The sequence below is a fragment of the Mastigoproctus giganteus genome, chromosome 11 (genome assembly GCF_048544385.1).
Source record: "Mastigoproctus giganteus isolate SK-2022 chromosome 11, ASM4854438v1, whole genome shotgun sequence".
NCBI classification, from domain to species: domain Eukaryota; kingdom Metazoa; phylum Arthropoda; class Arachnida; order Uropygi; family Thelyphonidae; genus Mastigoproctus; species Mastigoproctus giganteus.
This window is the reverse complement of record NC_143585.1, coordinates 56,503,927-56,524,036: the sequence shown is the minus strand read 5'-3', so window position 1 is coordinate 56,524,036 and position 20,110 is coordinate 56,503,927. Positions and strand designations below refer to the sequence as shown.

At 40.1% G+C, this 20,110-nt stretch overlaps 1 protein-coding gene across 3 annotated transcripts in view; it reads right to left on the bottom strand.

The window, feature by feature from the left end:
• The window catches only part of LOC150078025 (uncharacterized), a 442,574-nt gene extending 424,700 nt beyond the window's left edge, over positions 1–17,874 (bottom strand). For all 3 annotated transcript variants that reach the window (XM_090384338.1, XM_090384339.1, XM_090384340.1), the window contains exon 1: positions 17,359–17,874. In XM_090384338.1, the coding sequence (XP_090240464.1) occupies positions 17,359–17,518 (160 nt within the window). In that variant the 5' untranslated portion in view covers positions 17,519–17,874. The remainder of the gene's footprint in view (positions 1–17,358) is intronic.
• Positions 17,875–20,110: the final 2,236 nt, after the last annotated feature.

Genomic DNA, 20,110 nt, shown 5'->3' with positions numbered 1-20,110 from the left:
GAAGCACTGCAGGGTCATCTAGACAGGACTGCAGTTATAATTCAGACACAGCATGATTTGTTAGGTGGGAAGTCTTGTCTGACCAATTTGAATGGATATTAATATGTGATCACAAAGGAATTGGATGCAAAAAATAATTTTGATATCATATACTTGGATTTCAGGAAAGCTTTTGATATTGTTGCACATGGAGGACTACTGAACAAACTGGAGCAGTATGACATTAAGGGCAAGTTGCTGCTATGGATAAAGGGATGGTTGAGTGGGAGATTGATGGTTGAACGGGGAACATCCTTTGTAAAAAGGATAGGTGGAACAGGACCAGGGTATGTCTGCCAGGGGCAAAGGTTGTTGACGTTGTAGAGCGAATATCATCTTTCAAGGGCACAAAAGGTGATATAATTGTACACGTTGGCACTAATGATATTAAGAGTAGGAGACCGGCGGAATTACTCAACAAATACAGGTCACTGTTGAAAAAAAGCCGTGAAATAGGGTTGAATTTGAAAGTGTCTGCAATTCTGACCAGACACGATAGGAGGGAGTACATGATGAGAGCCTTGTCGATCAATTCGGCCCTGGAAAGATTGTGCAAGGCTCAAGGGGTAGAATTTTTTTCAGCCTGGACTGTACTTGTTAACAGGAGAGATTGCTTGTACAGGGATGGGATACACTTAAATAGAAAGGGTGCAAGAATATTTGCTGATGCTATCGAGGCAGTGGGTCGGAAAACTGCTAGTTTGGGGGGATACAAAGACTAATAGTTTAACAGTAACCGCAGGAAGAGGTGAAGGTGATTCTTGCACAACTTCTATTAGAATAAGAAGCGACCTGGAGCGAGGGGTGTTGGGGGTTTCAGGGACGGATGGCAGTCATCATGGAATAGTTGGGTATATGGGATGTGTTAGGGTAACACAGAATAGGCATAGGAGCATGTATGCTTGCATGTATACCAATGCTAGAAGTATAGTAAATAAATTTGATGAATTTGAAGTGTTGGTCAAGACATCAAAGGCAGATATTGTTGGGATAGCAGAGACGTGGTGTCACAAAGATATATGGAATGCAGAACTGGAATTTGGGGAGTACAATGTGTACAGAAAAGATAGAGACAGGACAGAAAGGGAGTGGGTGTTATGCTGTTAATTAAGAAAAACATAAAATCAAAGGAAGTGCACCCAGTTAATATAGATGAACAGTGCTCTGTTGAGTCAGTTTGGTGTGAAATAAGCACTGCAAAAGGAAAAATAAGAATAGGAGTGTGTTATAGGCCTAATGACTTGAATGAGTACGATGAACAATTGTACAGAGAAATAGAGTGGGCCAGTAAATCAGAATGTCTTATAATGGGGGATTTTAACTTCCCAGATATTGACTGGAACTTGTGGATTGGTCACTCACACACTAGTCAGACTTTTGTGGATTTATTGGATGATTGTTTTCTGCAGCAGCATGTTCGAGAGGCAACCAGAGAAAGTAACACTCTTGATCTGGTTATCAGCAGTGATCATTCGTGTATTAAGAATTTGCAGATAAAGGAACCACTAGGTGGCAGTGATCACAGTGTGCTGAAGTGGGATTTACTCAAAGAGGTAACTACCGTCAGGGGTAAAGGAAAGGGTTTTTGCTTCCGTAAAGGGGAGTACAGTAGTCTCAGACAGTTTTTAAATTCTGTACAGTGGGATCAACTGACGATGTTACAAACAGTAAATTCTAAGTGGGAAGCATTCAAGGAATTAATCGTGGAAGCTACTAGACTTTATATACCGATTAAGAAATATCGTTCAAGGTTTAGGCCTAAATGGTTATCAAATGAACTAATGAGACTCGTGACAGAGAAGAAAAATGCATGGGATGCATATAAATTATCAGGTGACGCAGAAGCCTGTGGCAGATATAAGCTAGTCTGTAATCAGGTTACAAAGGAGGTTCGGCAGGCGAAGGCAGATTACGAGAAATCTTTGGCAAAAGATGCTAAGAAAAACAGCAAGGATTTCTTTACTTATATAAACTCTAAAAGGAAGGGGATGAATATGATTGGTCCACTTGACATCGATGGTTCGACTGTTGATGATCCTGCTCAGATAGCAAACAAACTGAATGAGTATTTTGCATCTACATTCACACATGAGGAATTATTACAGTTTGAAAATGGAAGATGGTTATCAAATTGTAGCAGTGTGCTTAATGATTTTGTAATAACTGAGAGCAAAGTGGAGGAGAAATTGTTGAAGTTAAACATAAGAAAGGCACCTGGGGTGGATGGGATCTATCCAGTTATTTTAAAGGAGGCGGCAAAGCAACTAAGCAAACCCTTAGCCATAATTATGAGAGCATCCTTGGACTCAGGGGAGGTTCCCACGGACTGGAGATGTGCAAATGTGTCCCCAATTCACAAAGGTGGATCGAAGGGTGACACGAGTAATTACAGACCAGTTAGTTTAACTTCTGTTCCGGGTAAAATAATGGAGTCGCTGGTTAAAGATGCATTGCAGGATCATCTAGACAAGACTGCAGCAATAATTCAGACACAGCATGGGTTTGTTAAGGGAAAGTCTTGCCTGACAAATTTGATTGGTTATTATGATGTGGTCACAAAGGAACTGGATGCAAAAAATAATTTTGATATCATATACTTGGATTTCAGGAAAGCTTTTGACACTGTTGCACATGGAAGACTACTGTACAAATTGGAGCAGAATGGTATTAAGGGTAAGTTGCTACAATGGATAAAAGGATGGTTAAGTGGGAGAAGACAGAGGGTGGTAATCAATGGGTGCTGCTCTTCGTGGACTAATTTTATTAGTGGAGTCCCACAGGGTTCGGTGTTGGGTCCACTGTTGTTTTGTGTATTTATCAATGATATTGATGAAGGTATATCAGGCTTAATGTCGAAGTTTGCAGATGACACAAAGGTTGGCAGGGTTGTTAATGACAGTAATGGCAGTGTGCTACTGCAACAGGATCTAGATAATTTGGGCAGATGGGCTAAGAAGTGGCAACTGAAATTCAACCTTGACAAATGCAAAGTACTGCATATGGGTAGAAGTAACCCCAGAGAAACGTACCAACTGTGTGGTACTACACTTAAGGTGGTAGAAAATGAAAAAGACCTGGGAGTAATTGTGCAGTCAGATATGAAGTTTTCTGAGCAGTGCAGACAGGTTGCTAGGGCGGGTCATGGGGTTTTGTCAATGATATATAGGAATTTTGCTAGCAGGGAAAAGGAGGTGATTGTCCCTCTGTATAAGGCAATGGTCAGGCCACGCCTTGAGTACTGTGTACAGGTCTGGAGGCCTCATTTTAGGAAGGATGTAGATTTGCTTGAGCGTGTACAGAGAAGAGCAACACGATTGGTGAGGGGAATGAAGGGATTCTCTTACCAAGAGAGGCTTAAGTTCTGCAAATTGCAGTGGCTGGAGACTAGGCACCTGCGCGGTGATCTGATTGAGGTCTATAAGGCCTTGAATGGGTTGAGCACGCTGAATTCTGATGGGATCCTTCCACATGTTCAGATTACGAACCTACGGGGACATAAGTTCAAATTAAGAAAGGACAGATGTAGAATAGATGTGCGGAAATTTGCCTTTAGCCAGCGGGTGGTTAATTGCTGGAACAAACTTCCATCTGTCGTTGTGGAAGTTGATAGGTTAAATAAATTTAAGGAGGAACTGGACAGGTATTTGGAGGGAATGGTGTGATTTTTTTTTGGCTGATGCTGCATAAGCTCCTACACTTGCTTTCTTGCATCATGTGCCACTACTACTACTACTATTATAGAGTGGTAATCAGCGGACACTGCTATTCATGGATTAATGTTATTTGTGGTGTCCCCCAGAGGTTCGTGTTGGGCCCACTGTTGTTTTCTGTATTTATCAATGATATAACCCCAGGGGCTCACATCTGGTGAGTATGGGCTTGGCACACCCAGGGTCCTGAGCTGTGTATCATTATTCTTCTCTTTCTTGGTGATTCCCTTCTATTTCTCTCTCTCTCTCTCTCTCTCTCTCTCTCTCTCTCTCTCTCTCTCGCAGGGTAACTCGGGAATTTTTTTTGGCTGGTGCAGCATAAGCCTCACGCTTTCTTGTACCATATGGCTAATAATATAACAATAATAATATTGATGAAGGTATATCGGGCTTAATGTCCAAGTTTGCGCACGATTCTGATGTTGGTAGGGTTGTTAATGACAGTAAGGACAGTATGCTACTGAAGCAGGATCTGGAAAAGTTGAGCATATGGGCTGGGATGTGGCAAATGAAGTTTAACATTGAAAAATGCAAAGTGCTGCATATGGGTTGCAGTAACCCCAGAGTAACATACCAACTGTGTGGTACTACACAAAGCGTAGTTAAGAATGAAAAGGACCTGGAGGTAATTATACACTCAGATATGAAGTTTTCTGAGTAGTGCAGACAGCCTGCAAGAGTAGTTCATGGGGTCTTGTCAATGATATATAAGAATTTTGCTAGCAGAGATAAGGAGGTGATCAGAGATAAGGAGGTTAATTTTCTTCCAAACAGCTGTTCACTCTGTGCAAATCGCAAATCAGCCCTACCATGGATTATTGTTCCCATATCTGGGGTGGTGTCCCAAAACCTCTCCCAGGCTACTAGATTCCATTCAAAAGAGAGCAGTTAGGCTAATTAATGACTAATCTCTAACAGTCTCTCCACTCTCCATCTCATAGAAGTCCTGTTTCTGCTGCATGCCTTTTCTATAGGTTCTTCCATGGGCACTGTACTTCTTAATTAGCATCATAATTCCCGCTCTCTCTTTCAAATTAGTCCAAATACATGCTGTAACCTGTCAAAATAGTTTTACTGTCCAACTTCAAACTCACACAGCCAACTTTTCTTCTCCCTCATTTATTCATTCTTCTTCCATTTTCTGGAAGAACCTTTCTTCACACGTATTTCCTGAAAATTACAATCGACAGAAGTTTAAGTCTAATGTCCACAAATATCCTCTTTCATCTCCTCAACCTGCATCCCATGCACGGTACTAAGTACTATAGGTTCTAATCCCTCTCGTGTTTGAGGTTTTCATTAAAAAAAAAAAAAAAAAAATGTGATTAATCCATTGTACCTTTCCACGGCATCCCAAAGATGCTCCACAGGATTTGTGTCCAGTGAATGGGGAGGCATTCCATGGTGGTAAAATCTGCAAAATGCTCTTCGAACCATATTCATCACCACGGCTCTGTAGGGAGGCGCATTGTCCTGATGGAAGAGTCCATTGCCCTTTGGGTGCATGATGACCACAAAGGGATGCAGATGGTCTGCAAGGATAGAACCGTAACCTGGACAGTTCAGAAATGCATCCAGACATACCACAGGTCCAAACATGTGCCAGTTGAACACACCCCAGACCATTACGAACCGTCCATCTGCCTGAATAGTTCCTTGTTGATATAACAGGTGCATGGCTTCAAGCAGTTTCCACCAGATATGCACCCTCCCGTCCGCACGAAATAACTGGAAACGGGACTCATCACACTAAGAGCCCCGTCTCCAATCATCCAGTGCCGATGTTCTTTCGCCCAGCTGAGGCATAGTCCTGTGTTGTGGTATTAGCAGTGGTACTGTGTATTGTAATAGTTTAGTCTCCTGATATTGTATCATAGTATTTTATTATAATTTTATTTTTGTATTTTATTTTATTTTATAGTAAAATTTGTAATCGCTTGGCTGGTGTTTGAGTATAATTATTGCAGGACTGTGGTGGATCGGCAGCTCCCATAACCTATTGTGGCTAATGATCGCCAGATGGTCTTGGTGGACACATTTCTGGCACCTCCCTCGAAATCAGCGGTGATTTGTGCTACTGTCACTCTAAGGTCCTTCTCGCACTGTTTCAGTGCAAGAAGGACGTAGACAGCCATGTTTATCCACCTCCTTTCTCCGCCCACAGCACTGTCCACGATGAGATGTTATTCCGGAAATGGTGTATTCCCAATACACTCTTGATACTGTCAAACAGGGATAGTGCAATTTCTGTACTACCTCCACAATAGAGTGACCCATGCATCGGGCACCCACTATCAATTCCTCTTTCAAAGTCGGTTAACTCACGACATTTATCCATACCGACATCGAATTACCATCTACATCAGTGCTTCTCAAACTTTTCTGGATCACCGCCACCCTTGGTCGGATCACTGGCCCCTATAAAAAAACACCCTCACCAGGGCTTTGTTTTAGCCAACCAATATAAAGTGAAGCTAAATAACTGAAATGAATATTTGTCTGTTTGGCTCCAAAAACGTAAATGCAGCCCTGCATGTATGTGTGTGAATTATAACGAAAACTATTTATTGCACTTTATTCCTTCTTTGTAAAAAATTAGAACTACATAAATTAAGTCAGTTATAGTCACTTAAATTAAGTCATAAAAATTAATTACATAAATAAGTCATGATATTAATGTTCAAAACATGGGGAGACAGGGGGTCAAACTGATAAAAAATAAAATGGTGGCCCATCCAGAAGTTTTCCTTAGACTTCATAAGTGAATCACAGGAATACTTGCAGGAATACGGCAATATTGCCTGAGACTGCTGGATGTTTTAAGTGGCCAGCATAATCATATAAAAAGAGGTTACACTTTTTTAAAAAATTTCATTTGGCTGGATGCTTTGTATTCTTAGAATTTTTCTAATAAATAAATGCTTCTCTGCATTATATTTTTCTGTTTGGATGACACATTGTTTCCCCCAGTGGCAGCAACATGCATTGGATTAAGAGCACTTTAGAAACAACATTATTATCCAAGAGTCGACCTAGGACAACTACATCAAAACAGTGGCAAACTTGTCATTAGGGCCATACATAAGAAAATATGAAGAATACACATAAGGATTCCAAGTTTGCAGATGACACAAAGGTTGGCAGGTTTGTTAAGAATGCTACTGACGCTATGCTGCTGCAAGGATCTGGAAAGGTTGAGCAGATGGGCTGAGAGGTGGCAAATGAAGTTTAACATTGACAAATGTAAAGTACTACATATGGGAAGCAGTAATCCCAGAGTAACGTATCAATGTGGTATTACACTGACAGTGGTAGAGAATGAAAAGGACATGGGGGTAATTGTGCAGGCAGATATGAAGTTTTCTGAGCAGTGCAGACAGTCTGCAAGAGTAGCTCATGGTGTCTTGTCAATGATATACAGTACTTTTTCTAGCAGGGATAAGGAGGTGATTATCCCCTTGTATAAGGCAATGGTCAGGCCACACCTTGAGTACTGTATACAGGTCTGGAGGCCTCATTTTAAGAAGGATGTAAAGTTGTTGGAACGAGTACAGAGAAGGGCAACAAGATTAGTGAATGGAACGAAAGGTTGCTCTTACAAAAAAGAAAGGCTTACGTTTTGCAGATTAGCGTCTGGAGACTAGGCACCTGCGACGTGATCTGATTGAGGTGTATAAAGCCTTGAATGGTTTCAGCATGCTCAATGCCGATGGGATTCTTCCTCTTGCTCAGAATAATCACCGGAGAGGCATAAATTCAAATTGAGGAAAAACAGTTGTAGGATAGATGTGCAGAAGTTTGCCTTTAGCCAGCGAGTGGTTGATTGGTGGAACAGACTTCCATCTTTTGTTGTGGAAGTTGATAGCCTAAATAAATTTAAGGCTGAGCTGGACAGGTATTTGGAACAAATGGAGGGGTGAAATCAAAGCGGTTTTTTTTTTTTTTTTTTTGGCTGATGCTGCATAAGCCTCTACTAATGTTAATGCTAATATGTATGATTTTCAACCAAACTTATTACTACAAGTAATAACATAACCACTGTTTTGGATTTTAGTAAAGCATTTGCTGCTAAGTGCCTCATGAGAAGTTACTGCATAAGATGAAACAGGCTGGAATTACATGTAAGATTCTCAGGAGCAAGGGTAGCTACAAGGCAGGAGACAGAGGGTTGTGATTAATGGCTGCACTTCATATTGGTCTGTCAGAAGTGGTGTCCTTAAGGACTAGTTTTGGGACCACTGTAGTTTCTGATTCAACAGACATTAACAGAGGAATAGAGGGGTGACATCAGCAAAGGGATAGAGGGATGTGATGTTAAAATTTGCAGATGATGTGAAGAATGGGAAGTGGTTAATAACAGTGCCACACAGTACTCCTTCGGAATGACTTGGGTAGGTTTCAAGGATGGTTAGAAAAGTGGCAGTTATATTTTAATGTTACAAATTGCAAGGTCTTACAATTTATGAATAGCAACCCTACAATACTTTATAGACTTAGTTGGGATATATAATATAGGCAGATATTAAGGTTTCCCAACAGTGCAGACAAGCAGAAAGGAAGACCCATGGTGTCCTATAGATGATTTAATGAACATGGTTGCAGAGATAGCGGATCATAATCCCCCCTGTATAAGGAAACTTTAAGACTGCATTTGAAATACTGCACCAAAGCATTACCTGAGGCATATGATGCAAGAAAGCAAGCTTATATAGCATGAACCAAAAAAAACCCTTCTCATTTCACCCATCCACTCCCTCCAAATGTATGTCTAGTTCTACCTTAAATCTGTTTAAGCTATCAACTTCTACAATGACATATGGAAGTTTGTTCCAGCAATCAACCACCCGCTGGCTAAAAGCAAACTTCCGCACATCTATCCTACAACGGTCTTTCCTCAATTTGAAATTATACCCTCTCAGGCAATTATTCTGAGAAATAAGAAGAATCCCATTAGCACTGAGCTTGCTCAAGCCATTCAAGGCTTATTCACCTCAATCAGACCACCTCGCAGGTGCCTAGTCTCCAGACACTGTAATCTGCAAACCTTACGCATTTCTTCATAAGAGCAATCCTTCATTCCATTCACTAATCTTGTTGCCCTTCTCTGTACTTGTTCCAACAGCTCTACATCTTTCTTAAAATGAGGCCTCCAGACCTGTATACAGTATTAAGGTGTGTCCTGACCATTGCCTTATACAAAGGGTTAATCACCTCCTTATCCCTGGACCTCGGGCCTCCACCCTAATTTGGGCTCCTCAATTTGGGTCTCCTCAGGGAGGAGACCCAAATTAGGGTGTAGGCCCAAGATCTGAGAGGAAATGGTAAAATCAATCAGGGCAAAATTTCAGTTTTGATTTCAGGACCAGATGACATAACTTTAAATTATGGGGGGAAAGGTAAGACTGGATTGCTAGTACTGTTAGTTTTCTAGTTTTCTTTTAGCCAGTGAGTTAGCATTAGCATTAGTAGAGGCATATGATGCAAGAAAGCAAGCTTATTCAGCATCAGCCAAAAAAAAAAAAAAACCCACTCCCATCTCACCCCTCCGTTCGTTCGAAATATCTGTCCAGTTGAGCCTTAAATTTGTTTAGGCTATCAACTTCAACAACAAGTGATGGAAGTCGGTTCCACCAACCAACCACCCGCTGGCCAAAGGCAAATTTCCGCACATCTATCCGACATCCGTCCTTCCTCAATTTGAATTTATGCCCTCTGAGCTGATTATTCTGAGCAAGATGAAGAATCCCATTGGCATTGAGCATGCTCAAACCATAGGAGTCTGCTGACGAGGCTACTAGAGACGGTCGTGTTCAAAGCCGCTAAGTGGATTTTTCTTATTTATTGATTTGAAATTATTGTTTTTCTAAAACTTTTGATTTAAATTTAGTAGTATAACATTATTTTGTGATTTTCTGATTAATTTGGTGTATTTATTCTTTACTCGGCCTTGTAATTGCATAAAAGTATAGGTAAAGGTTTCCACGTGTTTCAACTCTGCTACCGTTCGTAATTTTCCCGCCATTGTGATACGATAGTTATATACCGTACTAGATAGCGTTAGTTGAACTTCGTTAGCAGTTAAATTGTACGTTTAAATAAATACATATAACGACCTAGATTACAAACGTAATATAATTAATTATATTTAACATAATTAATAACATAACATAATTAATTATAATTAATTAATTAATGAATAGAATCATGACTCAGACCAGAGCAGCAAAGCAAAAGGCTCAAGCTAATGGAAGTGCTGTGGCTCAGAGCAGAACTGAGGGGGGCAGTTGTCCTCTGACTCACAGCCTTATAAAATGCACTGTTTGCTTGATGTTTGCAGAGCAATCGGGTACGGGACATGATACTGCCAAGGGGGATGTCTTTGTGTGTGCGCGATGCAAGGAGTGTATCGATATCAAGCAACAACTCGGCGTTCTTGTGGGCCTATATGAGAGCTTGAAGGACAGGGTGGATGCCCTCGAAGAAACTAAATTGAGGGGCCCATCAAGCTCTCAGCTGCCCACATCAATGCCAGAGCTTGCACTTGGGCATCGCGTGACACAGAGGCAACCCCCAAGGCAGAATGCGCTGGTCCCGAAGGAACTAGTAGTTGTTGGTGACTCTATTGTCAGGGAAACGGGGAAGATGCTTTGTAAAAAAGATAGGTGGAACAGGACCAGGGTATGTCTGCCAAGGGCAAAGGTTGATGACGTTGTAGAGCGAATATCATCTTTTAAGGGCACAAAAGGTGATATAGTTGTACACGTTGGCACTAATAATATTAAGAGTAGGAGACCGGCAGAATTACTTAACAAGTACAGGTTACTGTTGAACAAAAGCCGGGAATTAGGGTTGAATTTGAAAGTGTCTGCAATTCTGCCCAGACACGATAGGAGGGAGTATATGATGAGAGCCTTGTCGATCAATTCGGCCCTGGAAAGATTGTGCAAGGCTCAAGGGGTAGAATTTTTTTCAGCCTGGACTGTACTTGTTAACAGGAGAGATTGCTTCTACAGGGATGGGTTACACTTAAATAGAAAGGGTGCAAGAATATTTGCTGATGCTATCGAGGCAGTGTTAGGTGGGTCGGAAAACTGCTAGCTTGGGGGGAGACAAAGACCAATAGATTGACAGTAGCCACTGGCAGAGGTGGAAGAGATTCTTGCACTGCTTCTATTAGAATGAGCAGAAGCCTGGAAAACAAGATGCATGGTATTTCAGAGACTGCTGGGAGCCATTGCGGTACAAGTAAACACATGGGTTGTGTTAGGGTAGCTCAGAATAGAAACAGGTGCAGGTATACTTGCGTGTACACCAATGCTAGGAGTTTAGTAAATAAATTTGATGAATTTGAGGTATTGCTCAAAACATCAAAGGCAGATATTGTTGGGATATCAGAGACGTGGTGTCACACAGATATAGGGGATACAGAACTGCAATTTGGGGAGTACAACGTCTACAGAAAGGATAGACAGGATAGGAAGGGGGGAGGGGTTATGCTATTAGTTAAGAAACACATAAAAACCAAAGAATTGAAGCCAGTCGACATCGCCGGACAGTGCAGTGTTGAGTCAGTTTGGTGTGACATAAGCATTGGGAGATCAAAATTGAGAGTAGGAGTGTGCTATAGGCCTAATGACTCTGATGAGTATAATAAGGAACTGTACAGGGAAATAGAGTGGGCCAGTAAATCAGAGAGTCTTATAATGGGAGATTTTAATTTCCCAGATATTGACTGGAATTTGGGGGCTGGTTACTCACACACTAGCAGGGCTTTTGTGGATTTATTGGATGATTGTTTTCTACATCAGCATGTTCGGGAGGCAACTAGAGGGAGTAATACTCTTGATTTGATTATCAACAGTGATTCTTCATGCATTAAGAATCTGCAGATAAATGAACCACTAGGTGGCAGTGATCACAGTGTGCTGAAGTGGGATTTACTGAAAGAGGTAACTACCATTAGGGGTAAAGGGAAGAGTTATTGCTTCCGTAAAGGCGACTACGATGGACTGAGACAGTATTTAAATTCTATACAGTGGGACCAACTGATGATGTTACCAACAGCAAATTCAAAATGAGAAGCATTCAAAGAACTTATCTTGGAAGCTACTAGGCTTTACATACCAACTAAGAAATATTGTTCAAGGTTTAGGCCAAAATGGATGTCAGATGAACTAATGAGGCATATGGCAGAGAAGAAAAATGCATGGGATACTTACAAATTAACACATCACACAGAAGCCTATGATAGATACAAGTTGATATGCAACCAAGTTACAAAGGAGGTTAGGCAGGCGAAGGCAGATTACGAGAAATCCTTGGCAAGGGATGCATAGAAAAACAGCAAAGAGTTCTTTACTTACGTAAACTCTAGAAGGAAAGGGATGAATCAGATTGGTCCACTTGATATTGATGGGTCAACTGTTGATGATCCTGCTCAGGTAGCTAACAAACTAAATGAATATTTTGCATCGACATTCACACATGAGGAGTTATTCAGCAAGGGGAATGCCAGAGGTGTATTCAACTCTAGCAGTAAGCTACAGAATCTTGAAATAACTGGGAGTAAAGTGGAGGAGAAACTGTTGAAGATAAACACAAGAAAGGCACCTGGGGTGGATGGGATCTATCCAGTTATATTAAAGGAGGCAGCAAAGGAAGTAAGCAAACCCTTAGCCATAATTATGAGAGCTTCTTTGGACTCAGGGGAGGTACCCATAGACTGGAAATGTGCAAATGTGACCCCAATTCACAGAGGATCAAAGGCTGACACAAGTAATTATAGACCTGTGAGCTTAACTTCTGTTCCAGGAAAATTAATGGAGGCACTGGTTAAAGAAGCACTGCAGGATCATTTAGACAAGATTTCAGTTATAGCTCAGACACAGCATGGTTTTGTTAAGGGAAAGTCTTGCCTGACCAACTTCATTGGATATTATGATGCAGTCACAAAAGAACTGGATGCAGGGAATAACTCTGATATTATATACTTCGATCTTAGAAAGGCTTTTGATACTGTTGCACACGGAAGACTGCTACACAAATTGGAGCAGTGTGACATTGGAGGCAAATTGCTGCTATGGATAAAGGGGTGGTTGAGGGGGAGAAGACAGAGAGTGGTAATCAATGGACACTGCTCATCGTGGACTAATGTTATTAGTGGAGTCCCTCAGGGTTCAGTGTTGGGTCCATTATTGTTTTCTGTATTTATAAATGATATTGATGATGGTATATCAAGTTTAATGTCCAAGTTTGCAGATGATACAAAGGTTGGCAGGGTTGTCAAGGACACTACTGACACTATGCTGCTGCAACAGGATCTGAAAAGGTTGAGCAGATGGGCTGTGAGGTGGCAAATGAAGTTTAACATTGACAAATGTAAAGTACTACACATGGGAAACAGCAACCGCAGAGCAAAGTAATCAACTCTGTGGTACTACACTGACAGTGGTAGAGAATGAAAGGGACTTGGGGGTGGTTGTGCAGGCAGATATGAAGTTCTCTGAGCAGTGCAGACGGGCTGCAAGAGTAGCTCATGGAGTATTGTCAATGATATACATTAATTTTTCCAGCAGGGATAAGGAGGTGATTATTCCATTGTATAAGGCAATGGTCAGGCCACACCTAGAGTACTGTATACAGGTCTGGAGGCCTCATTTCAAGAAGGATGTAGAGCTGCTGGAACGAGTACAGAGAAGGGCAACAAGATTAGTGAATGGAACAAAGGGGTGCTCTTACGAAGAAAGGCTTAAGTTTTGCAAATTACAGTGCCTGGAGACTAGGCACCAGCGAGGTGATCTGATAGAGGTGTATAAAGCCTTGAATGGTTTAAGCATGCTCAATGCTGATGGGATTCTTCCTCTAGCTCAGAAAAATCACCTGAGAGGGCATAAATTAACATTGAGGAAAGACAGATGTAGGATAGACGTGAGGAAATTTGCCTTTAGCCAGCGGGTGGTTGGTTGGTGGAACAGACTTCCATCCCTTGTGGTGGAGGTTGATAGCCTAAATAAGTTTAAGGCTCAGCTGGACAGGTATTTGGAATGAACAGAGGGGTGAAGTGGAAGTGTGTTTTTTTTTTTTTTTTGACTGATGCTGCATAAGCTTGCTTTCTTGCATCAAATGCCTCTACTAATGCTAATGCTAATTCAAAGCCTTATACACCTCTATCAGATCACCTCGCCGGTGCCTAGTCTCCAGACTCTGTAATTTGCAAAACTTAAGCCTTTCTTCGTAAGAGCAACCCTTTGTTCCATTCACTAATCTTGTTGCCCTTCTCTGTACCCGTTCCAGCAGCTCTACATCCTTCTTGAAATGAGGCCTCCAGACCTGTATACAGTACTCAAGATGTGGCCTAACCATTGCCTTATACAAGGGAATAATCACTTCCTTATCCCTGCTAGAAAAATTCCTGTATATCATTGACAGGACACCATGAGCTACTCTTGCAGCTCGTCTGCACTGCTCAGAGAACTTCATATCTGCCTGCACAATTACCCCCAGGTCCTTTTCATTCTCCACCACTGTCAGTGTAGTACCGCAGAGTTGATACGTTGCTCTGGAGTTACTGTTTCCCATATGTAGTACTTTACATTTGTCAATGTTAAACTTCATTTGCCACCTCTCAGCCCATCTGTTCAAACTTTCCAGATCCTGTTGCAGCAGCATAGCGTCAGTAGTGTCCTTAACAACCCTGCCAACCTTTGTATCATCTGCAAACTTGGACATTAAACTTGATATCCCATCATCAATATCATTCATAAACACCGAAAACAACAACGGACCCAACACTGAACCCTGAGGAACTCCACTAATAACATTAGTCCACGTTGAGCAGTGTCCATTGATTTCCACTCTCTGTCTTCTGCCACTCAACCATCCCCTTATCCATAGCAGCAATTTGCCTCCAATGCCACACTGCTCCAATTTGTGCATCAGTCTTCCATGTGCAACAGTATCAAAAGCCTTTCTAAGATCCAAATATATAATATCAAAGTTATTCCCTGCATCCAGTTCTTTTGTGACTACATCATAGTATCCAATCAAATTGGTCAGGCAAGACCTGCCCTTAACAAAACCATGCTGCGTCTGAGCTATAACTGAATTCTTGTCTAGATGATCCTGCAGTGCTTCTTTAACCAGTGCCTCCATTAACTTACCTGGAACAGAAGTTAAACTAACAGGTCTATAATTACTTGTGTCAGCCTTTGATCCTCCTTTGTGAATTGGGGTTACATTTGCACATCTCCAGTCTATGGGTACCTCCCCGGAGTCCAATGAAGCTCTCATAATTATGGCTAGGGGTTTACTTACTTCCTTTGCTGCCTCCTTTAATATAACTGGATAGATCCCATCCACCCCAGGTGCCTTTTTTTGTTTATCCTCAACAATCTCTCCTCCACTTTCCTCTCAGTTATTACAAAATCATCCAGCTCACTGCCAATGTTTACTTTACCTACATCATTCTCCTTCCTGAATAACTCCTCATGCGTGAATGTAGATGCAAAATACTCGTTTAGATTGTTAGCCACCTGACCAGGATCCTCAACTGTTGAACCATCAATATCCAGTGGACCAATCTGATTCATCCCTTTCCTTCTCGAGTTTAAATATGTAAAGAACTCTTTTCTGTTTTTCTTTGCATCCTTTGCCAAGGATTTTTCGTAGTCTGCCTTTGCCTGCCTAATCTCCTTTGTGACTTGGTTACAGACCAACTTATATCTATCATAGGCTTCCATGTCACCCATTAATTTGTATGTATCCCATGCATTTTTCTTCTCTGCCACATGCCTCATTAGTTCATCTGACAACCATTTAGGCCTAAACCTTGAACAATATTTCTTAGTTGGTATGTAAAGCCTGGTAGCCTCCAAGATTAGTTCCTTGAATGCTTCCCATTTTGAGTTCGATGTTGGTAACATCATCAGTTGGTCCCACTGTATAGAATTTAAATACTGTCTCAGACCATCATAGTCGCCTTTACGAAAACAAAAACCCTTCCCTTTACCTCTGATGGTAGTTACCTCCTTGAGTAAATCCCACTTCAGCACACTGTGATCACTGCCACCTAGTGGTTCATTTATCTGCAGATTCTTAATGCATGACGAATCACTACTGATAATCAGATCAAGAGTATTGCTCCCTCTTGTTGCCTCACGAACATGCTGATGTAGAAAACAATCATCCAATAAAGCCCCAAAAGCCTTGCTAGTGTGCGAGTGACCAACCCACAAATTCCAGTCAATATCTGGGAAATTAAAATCCCCCATTATAAGACTCTCTGATTTACTGGCCCACTCTATTTCCCTGTACAATATCTTATTATACTCATCAGAGTCATTAGGCCTATAGCACACTCCTACTCTCAATTTTGATTTCCCTATGCTTATGTCACACCAAACTGACTCGACACTGCCCTGTCCATCGATATCGATTGGCTTCACTTCCTTGGACCTTATGTGTTTCTTAATTAATAGCATAACCCCTCCTCCCCTCCTGTCTATCCTTTCTATACACATTGTATTCCCCAAATTCCAGTTCCGCATTACTTATATCTGTGTGACACCACGATACATGCACCTGTTTCTATTCTTAGCTACCCTAACACAACCCATGTGTTTACTTGTACCGCAATGACTCCCAGCAGTCTCTGAAATATCCTGCATCTTGTTTTTCAGGCTTCTGCTCATTTCAATAGAAGCAATGCAAGAATCACTTCCACCTCAGCCAGTGGCTACTGTTAATCTATTAGTCCTTGTATCCCCCCCCAACTAGCAGTTTTCCGACCCACCTAACACTGCCTCGACATTCTAGTAATTAACAGTTGTTAATTACTAGAATGTTAATATGCAATTGAAGCTTACTGCATGGCTAAATTGGAAGGTCAGCTGGATAGTTACATTCATGAAGAGGGTTCACACAGGCATGACTTATTTTCCATGTAGTTTATATTTTTTTAAAATTTTATATGTGTAAATAAAGCAGGAGCTTCTGCCTTCGCTTATTTTATTTTATTATTTTATTATTTTTTTTATGGTTCTGCTACAAATAAAACGTGAACAAACATATTTAAGAAAAAAAAAAAGTCATCTGTGTATTTTCATACTTCGTTAAAAAAAAAAAAAAAACGCATATTGTTCAAAATTGCAACAACAATATCGTAACTAACCATTCTGATACCCGGAGCATGATGATTAATTTTTTGTACCCCCGACATTTTGTCGAAAATAAGGTAACGAATCAGACATACACCATTTTGATTGCATAATAACAAAAATTAACAAATAATCACTAAACCATCTAATTAATTACGACACTGCGTAATTTTTTTATGGAAAATTATTTAATTTTGCCGTTTTATTAATTATTTAATTATATAGAAAATACTTGAACGATCTTAGTGGCGAACAGCTATCTCATTGTATAAAATTTTCAGATTTCTTTTTATTTTATTTATTTATATTATTATTACTATATATATATATATTCTATTCTTAAGGCTGCTACTATTTCATTTTCCTTGATGAGCAATTTCCTACACACTTCGATTAAATTATGGCAAAACAAAAACTATCCCCTTTCTGATTTAACATTTGGAACTATAAAATACCTGAGGTAACCGTATCGCCCCAGAAGCCACTGGCACACCCTATTCTCACTGTCCTACCATTCAGCATTTGGGAAAATGAACATGCACAATTTCTAAAAGAAGTGATACTGCATACATTTCCAAGTAAAAGTTTTACTTTCGCCAGCTGCTTTAATAACATGTTTAACTGAAGAATTATATTTCATTCAGTGCAACAAAACAGGTTCGTCGAAAAATGTCTTAATTCTGGAATTCTTATCACGATTTATACCGCTTGATAACTTCCTCGTATTCACTAAATTTGTATATAGCTTATTGCAATATCTAGTTCATTGCCTTCACTCAGAAGCTGATTTGTAGAAATATTGCAATCACCCTACAAATTCACTGCTAATGATTAAACATTTCCAATCAGATTTGGGCGCATCCTAATTCTGAATCTTTGGTCCTAAATCAGAGTGGAAACCACAATTCTTTTATGCATTAATTTATTCTACAGATGGTGCGAAAATCAAGTACCGGTTACTTTGTCCGTGATACTTCCTACTCACTATCAGAGGGATATCTGTGACAAGCATTCTTTAGAACATTCGATACAAGTATACAGTGCCAGCCTTAGCAAATACGGGGCCCAATTGGAGCATGCCGGCGGGGCCCCTTGAAAAATTCAATATTAATCCTTCAATATTTTCAAATAATGAAAAACTAAAACTATTAATAATTGTTTATTATTTTTATATTATTACAATTTGTTAACAATTAACTAGAAATGTTGATAATATAAACAAAACTATCGGAAGGATATTTTTCTTGCCCATTTATCGGCAAAATCTTTGAAGACTTTCTCAAAATTTAAAATCCTTGCTTCTCTTTCAATGGATACAATAGCAAGATTGGTAAGTCTCTTGAAGCGTTGTCGACCTTAGATATGTTTTAATTAAATGATTTATTAAAACTATTTGTATAATTTATAATTTAAATATGTATTATTGAATTAATTATGTTTTGATAAACTTTAATAAGCTTCTTTAATAAGAAGCTTTTTCCGATTAAAGTTTATCAATATCTGCCACCTACACAGACTTGACCAATTCATTGCCCTCAATGATTTTAGCATCTGAAAGTGCGATTTCTAAATACAGTATGCAGCGTGTTTTTTTTTTTATTAAAACACGATTTTATTAAGCAGTTTACCTTGTAAGCTTCCTTACGATTTGTTATAGGTTCATCAACAGGGTGGGAATTGAAGTGCCTCTTTCTTTTTTTTAATCTTGTGCGAAATTCTAGAGATACTCCAATTCTGTCGCAAGTTTTTTTTTTTTTTTTCTGTTTATACTCCAGCACGACAACCAAGTCAGTATATTTTACAATAAATCGTCAACACAAATATTTATCGTATTTAGTGGTCATGGGCTTGAATCCCAGTCCATTCAAGGAACGCGTGCTATATACTCTAGCTCTTGGCCACTCGGCTAAGTTCTGTGGCACCAACTAGCCTGCCTTGATAGCACATCACCATTCTCCCTACGCAGATGGAAAAGGCTCGGGTTCAGCAGCGCTGTAGGCAAAGAAGACATCTGGCTAGGGTCCCGATCAGAGGGAGGCAACAAAATCACTGTTTCAAAAATTCATTACTGTTTTTAAGTGATCTTTATCAGAAAATGAACTTTCTACCTGCCAAGGTCGATAAATTTTACTTGAAGATTAATTTGAAAATTAGGTTTTTTTAAAAAATGGTTTTACTGATTTTGACGAAATTTTACATTTAGTTCTTATGTCATATAATTTGTTTATTTTGTTGTCACAATAAAATGAAATTGAAAATATTCTTCATTATTTTTTTCTTTAGATGGGGACCCCAAATTCCATTTTGCCTTGTGCCCAAAAAATCTAAAACCAAATGATTATATTTAGGCCATCCGAATAATTAAATTCATCTTCCGTGCTGTATCTTATATCTGTTAATTACGTGTATTCTATGGTTGATTTTTCTGTTTGCTGGACGAAAATCCCCAGTTTCTGGGGATTAAAAAAAATCTTGCTATCTACGCTTGAGACCGACTAACTCATCCACGGAGTGAAAAAAGCCCATTAAAACTTCCTTCCGTCATCGACGGGATTTGAACCCGGGCCTTTTCCACCCGGTGTGGGGAGGACGGTGACGATATCCCTATGCTACCCGCGCACACCCTTGTGCCAATGAAGGTAAGTGTAAGTGTAAGTGTGTGTTGTTGTCTTACGGCACCAGGGGTTTCCCCCATCTCCGCGTTGCTTTCATTGTGGTGAACCAGTTCACTGGGAAATGCCAGAGATTTAAAAGTGTGTGGGAATTGTTCATGTGTTGTGTTCTGTACCGTTGTTCATCTGGTTATTTAGCCGTTGGACCCCTATTGAGGCCCAACGTTGTCCCACTTACGCCCCGTGGAGGCAGACCAGGAACCCAGTAGCTGTAGATTCACTCTGGCAGGTCCTGCCGCTTAATTTGATGGGATTTCGGCGGCTAGGACCTTAAAAAAAAATAAAATAAATAAAATAAAATAAAATAAAAAATAATAATAATAATAAAAAAACAAATAAAAAAAAAAATATATATATATATATAAGTAAATAAAAAATCTGCGCTGGGGTAATGTCGCTTTGGTTTGCTAGGCCGAGTTTTGGGCGTAAGGTAATTTTATCATATTAAGTTTTTGACGTGTTGGGCTTTCGCTATGATGAAGGTAGAGAGGGGAGGGAGACCGAAGATTGGGGGGGAAAAGACAGAAATATGGGG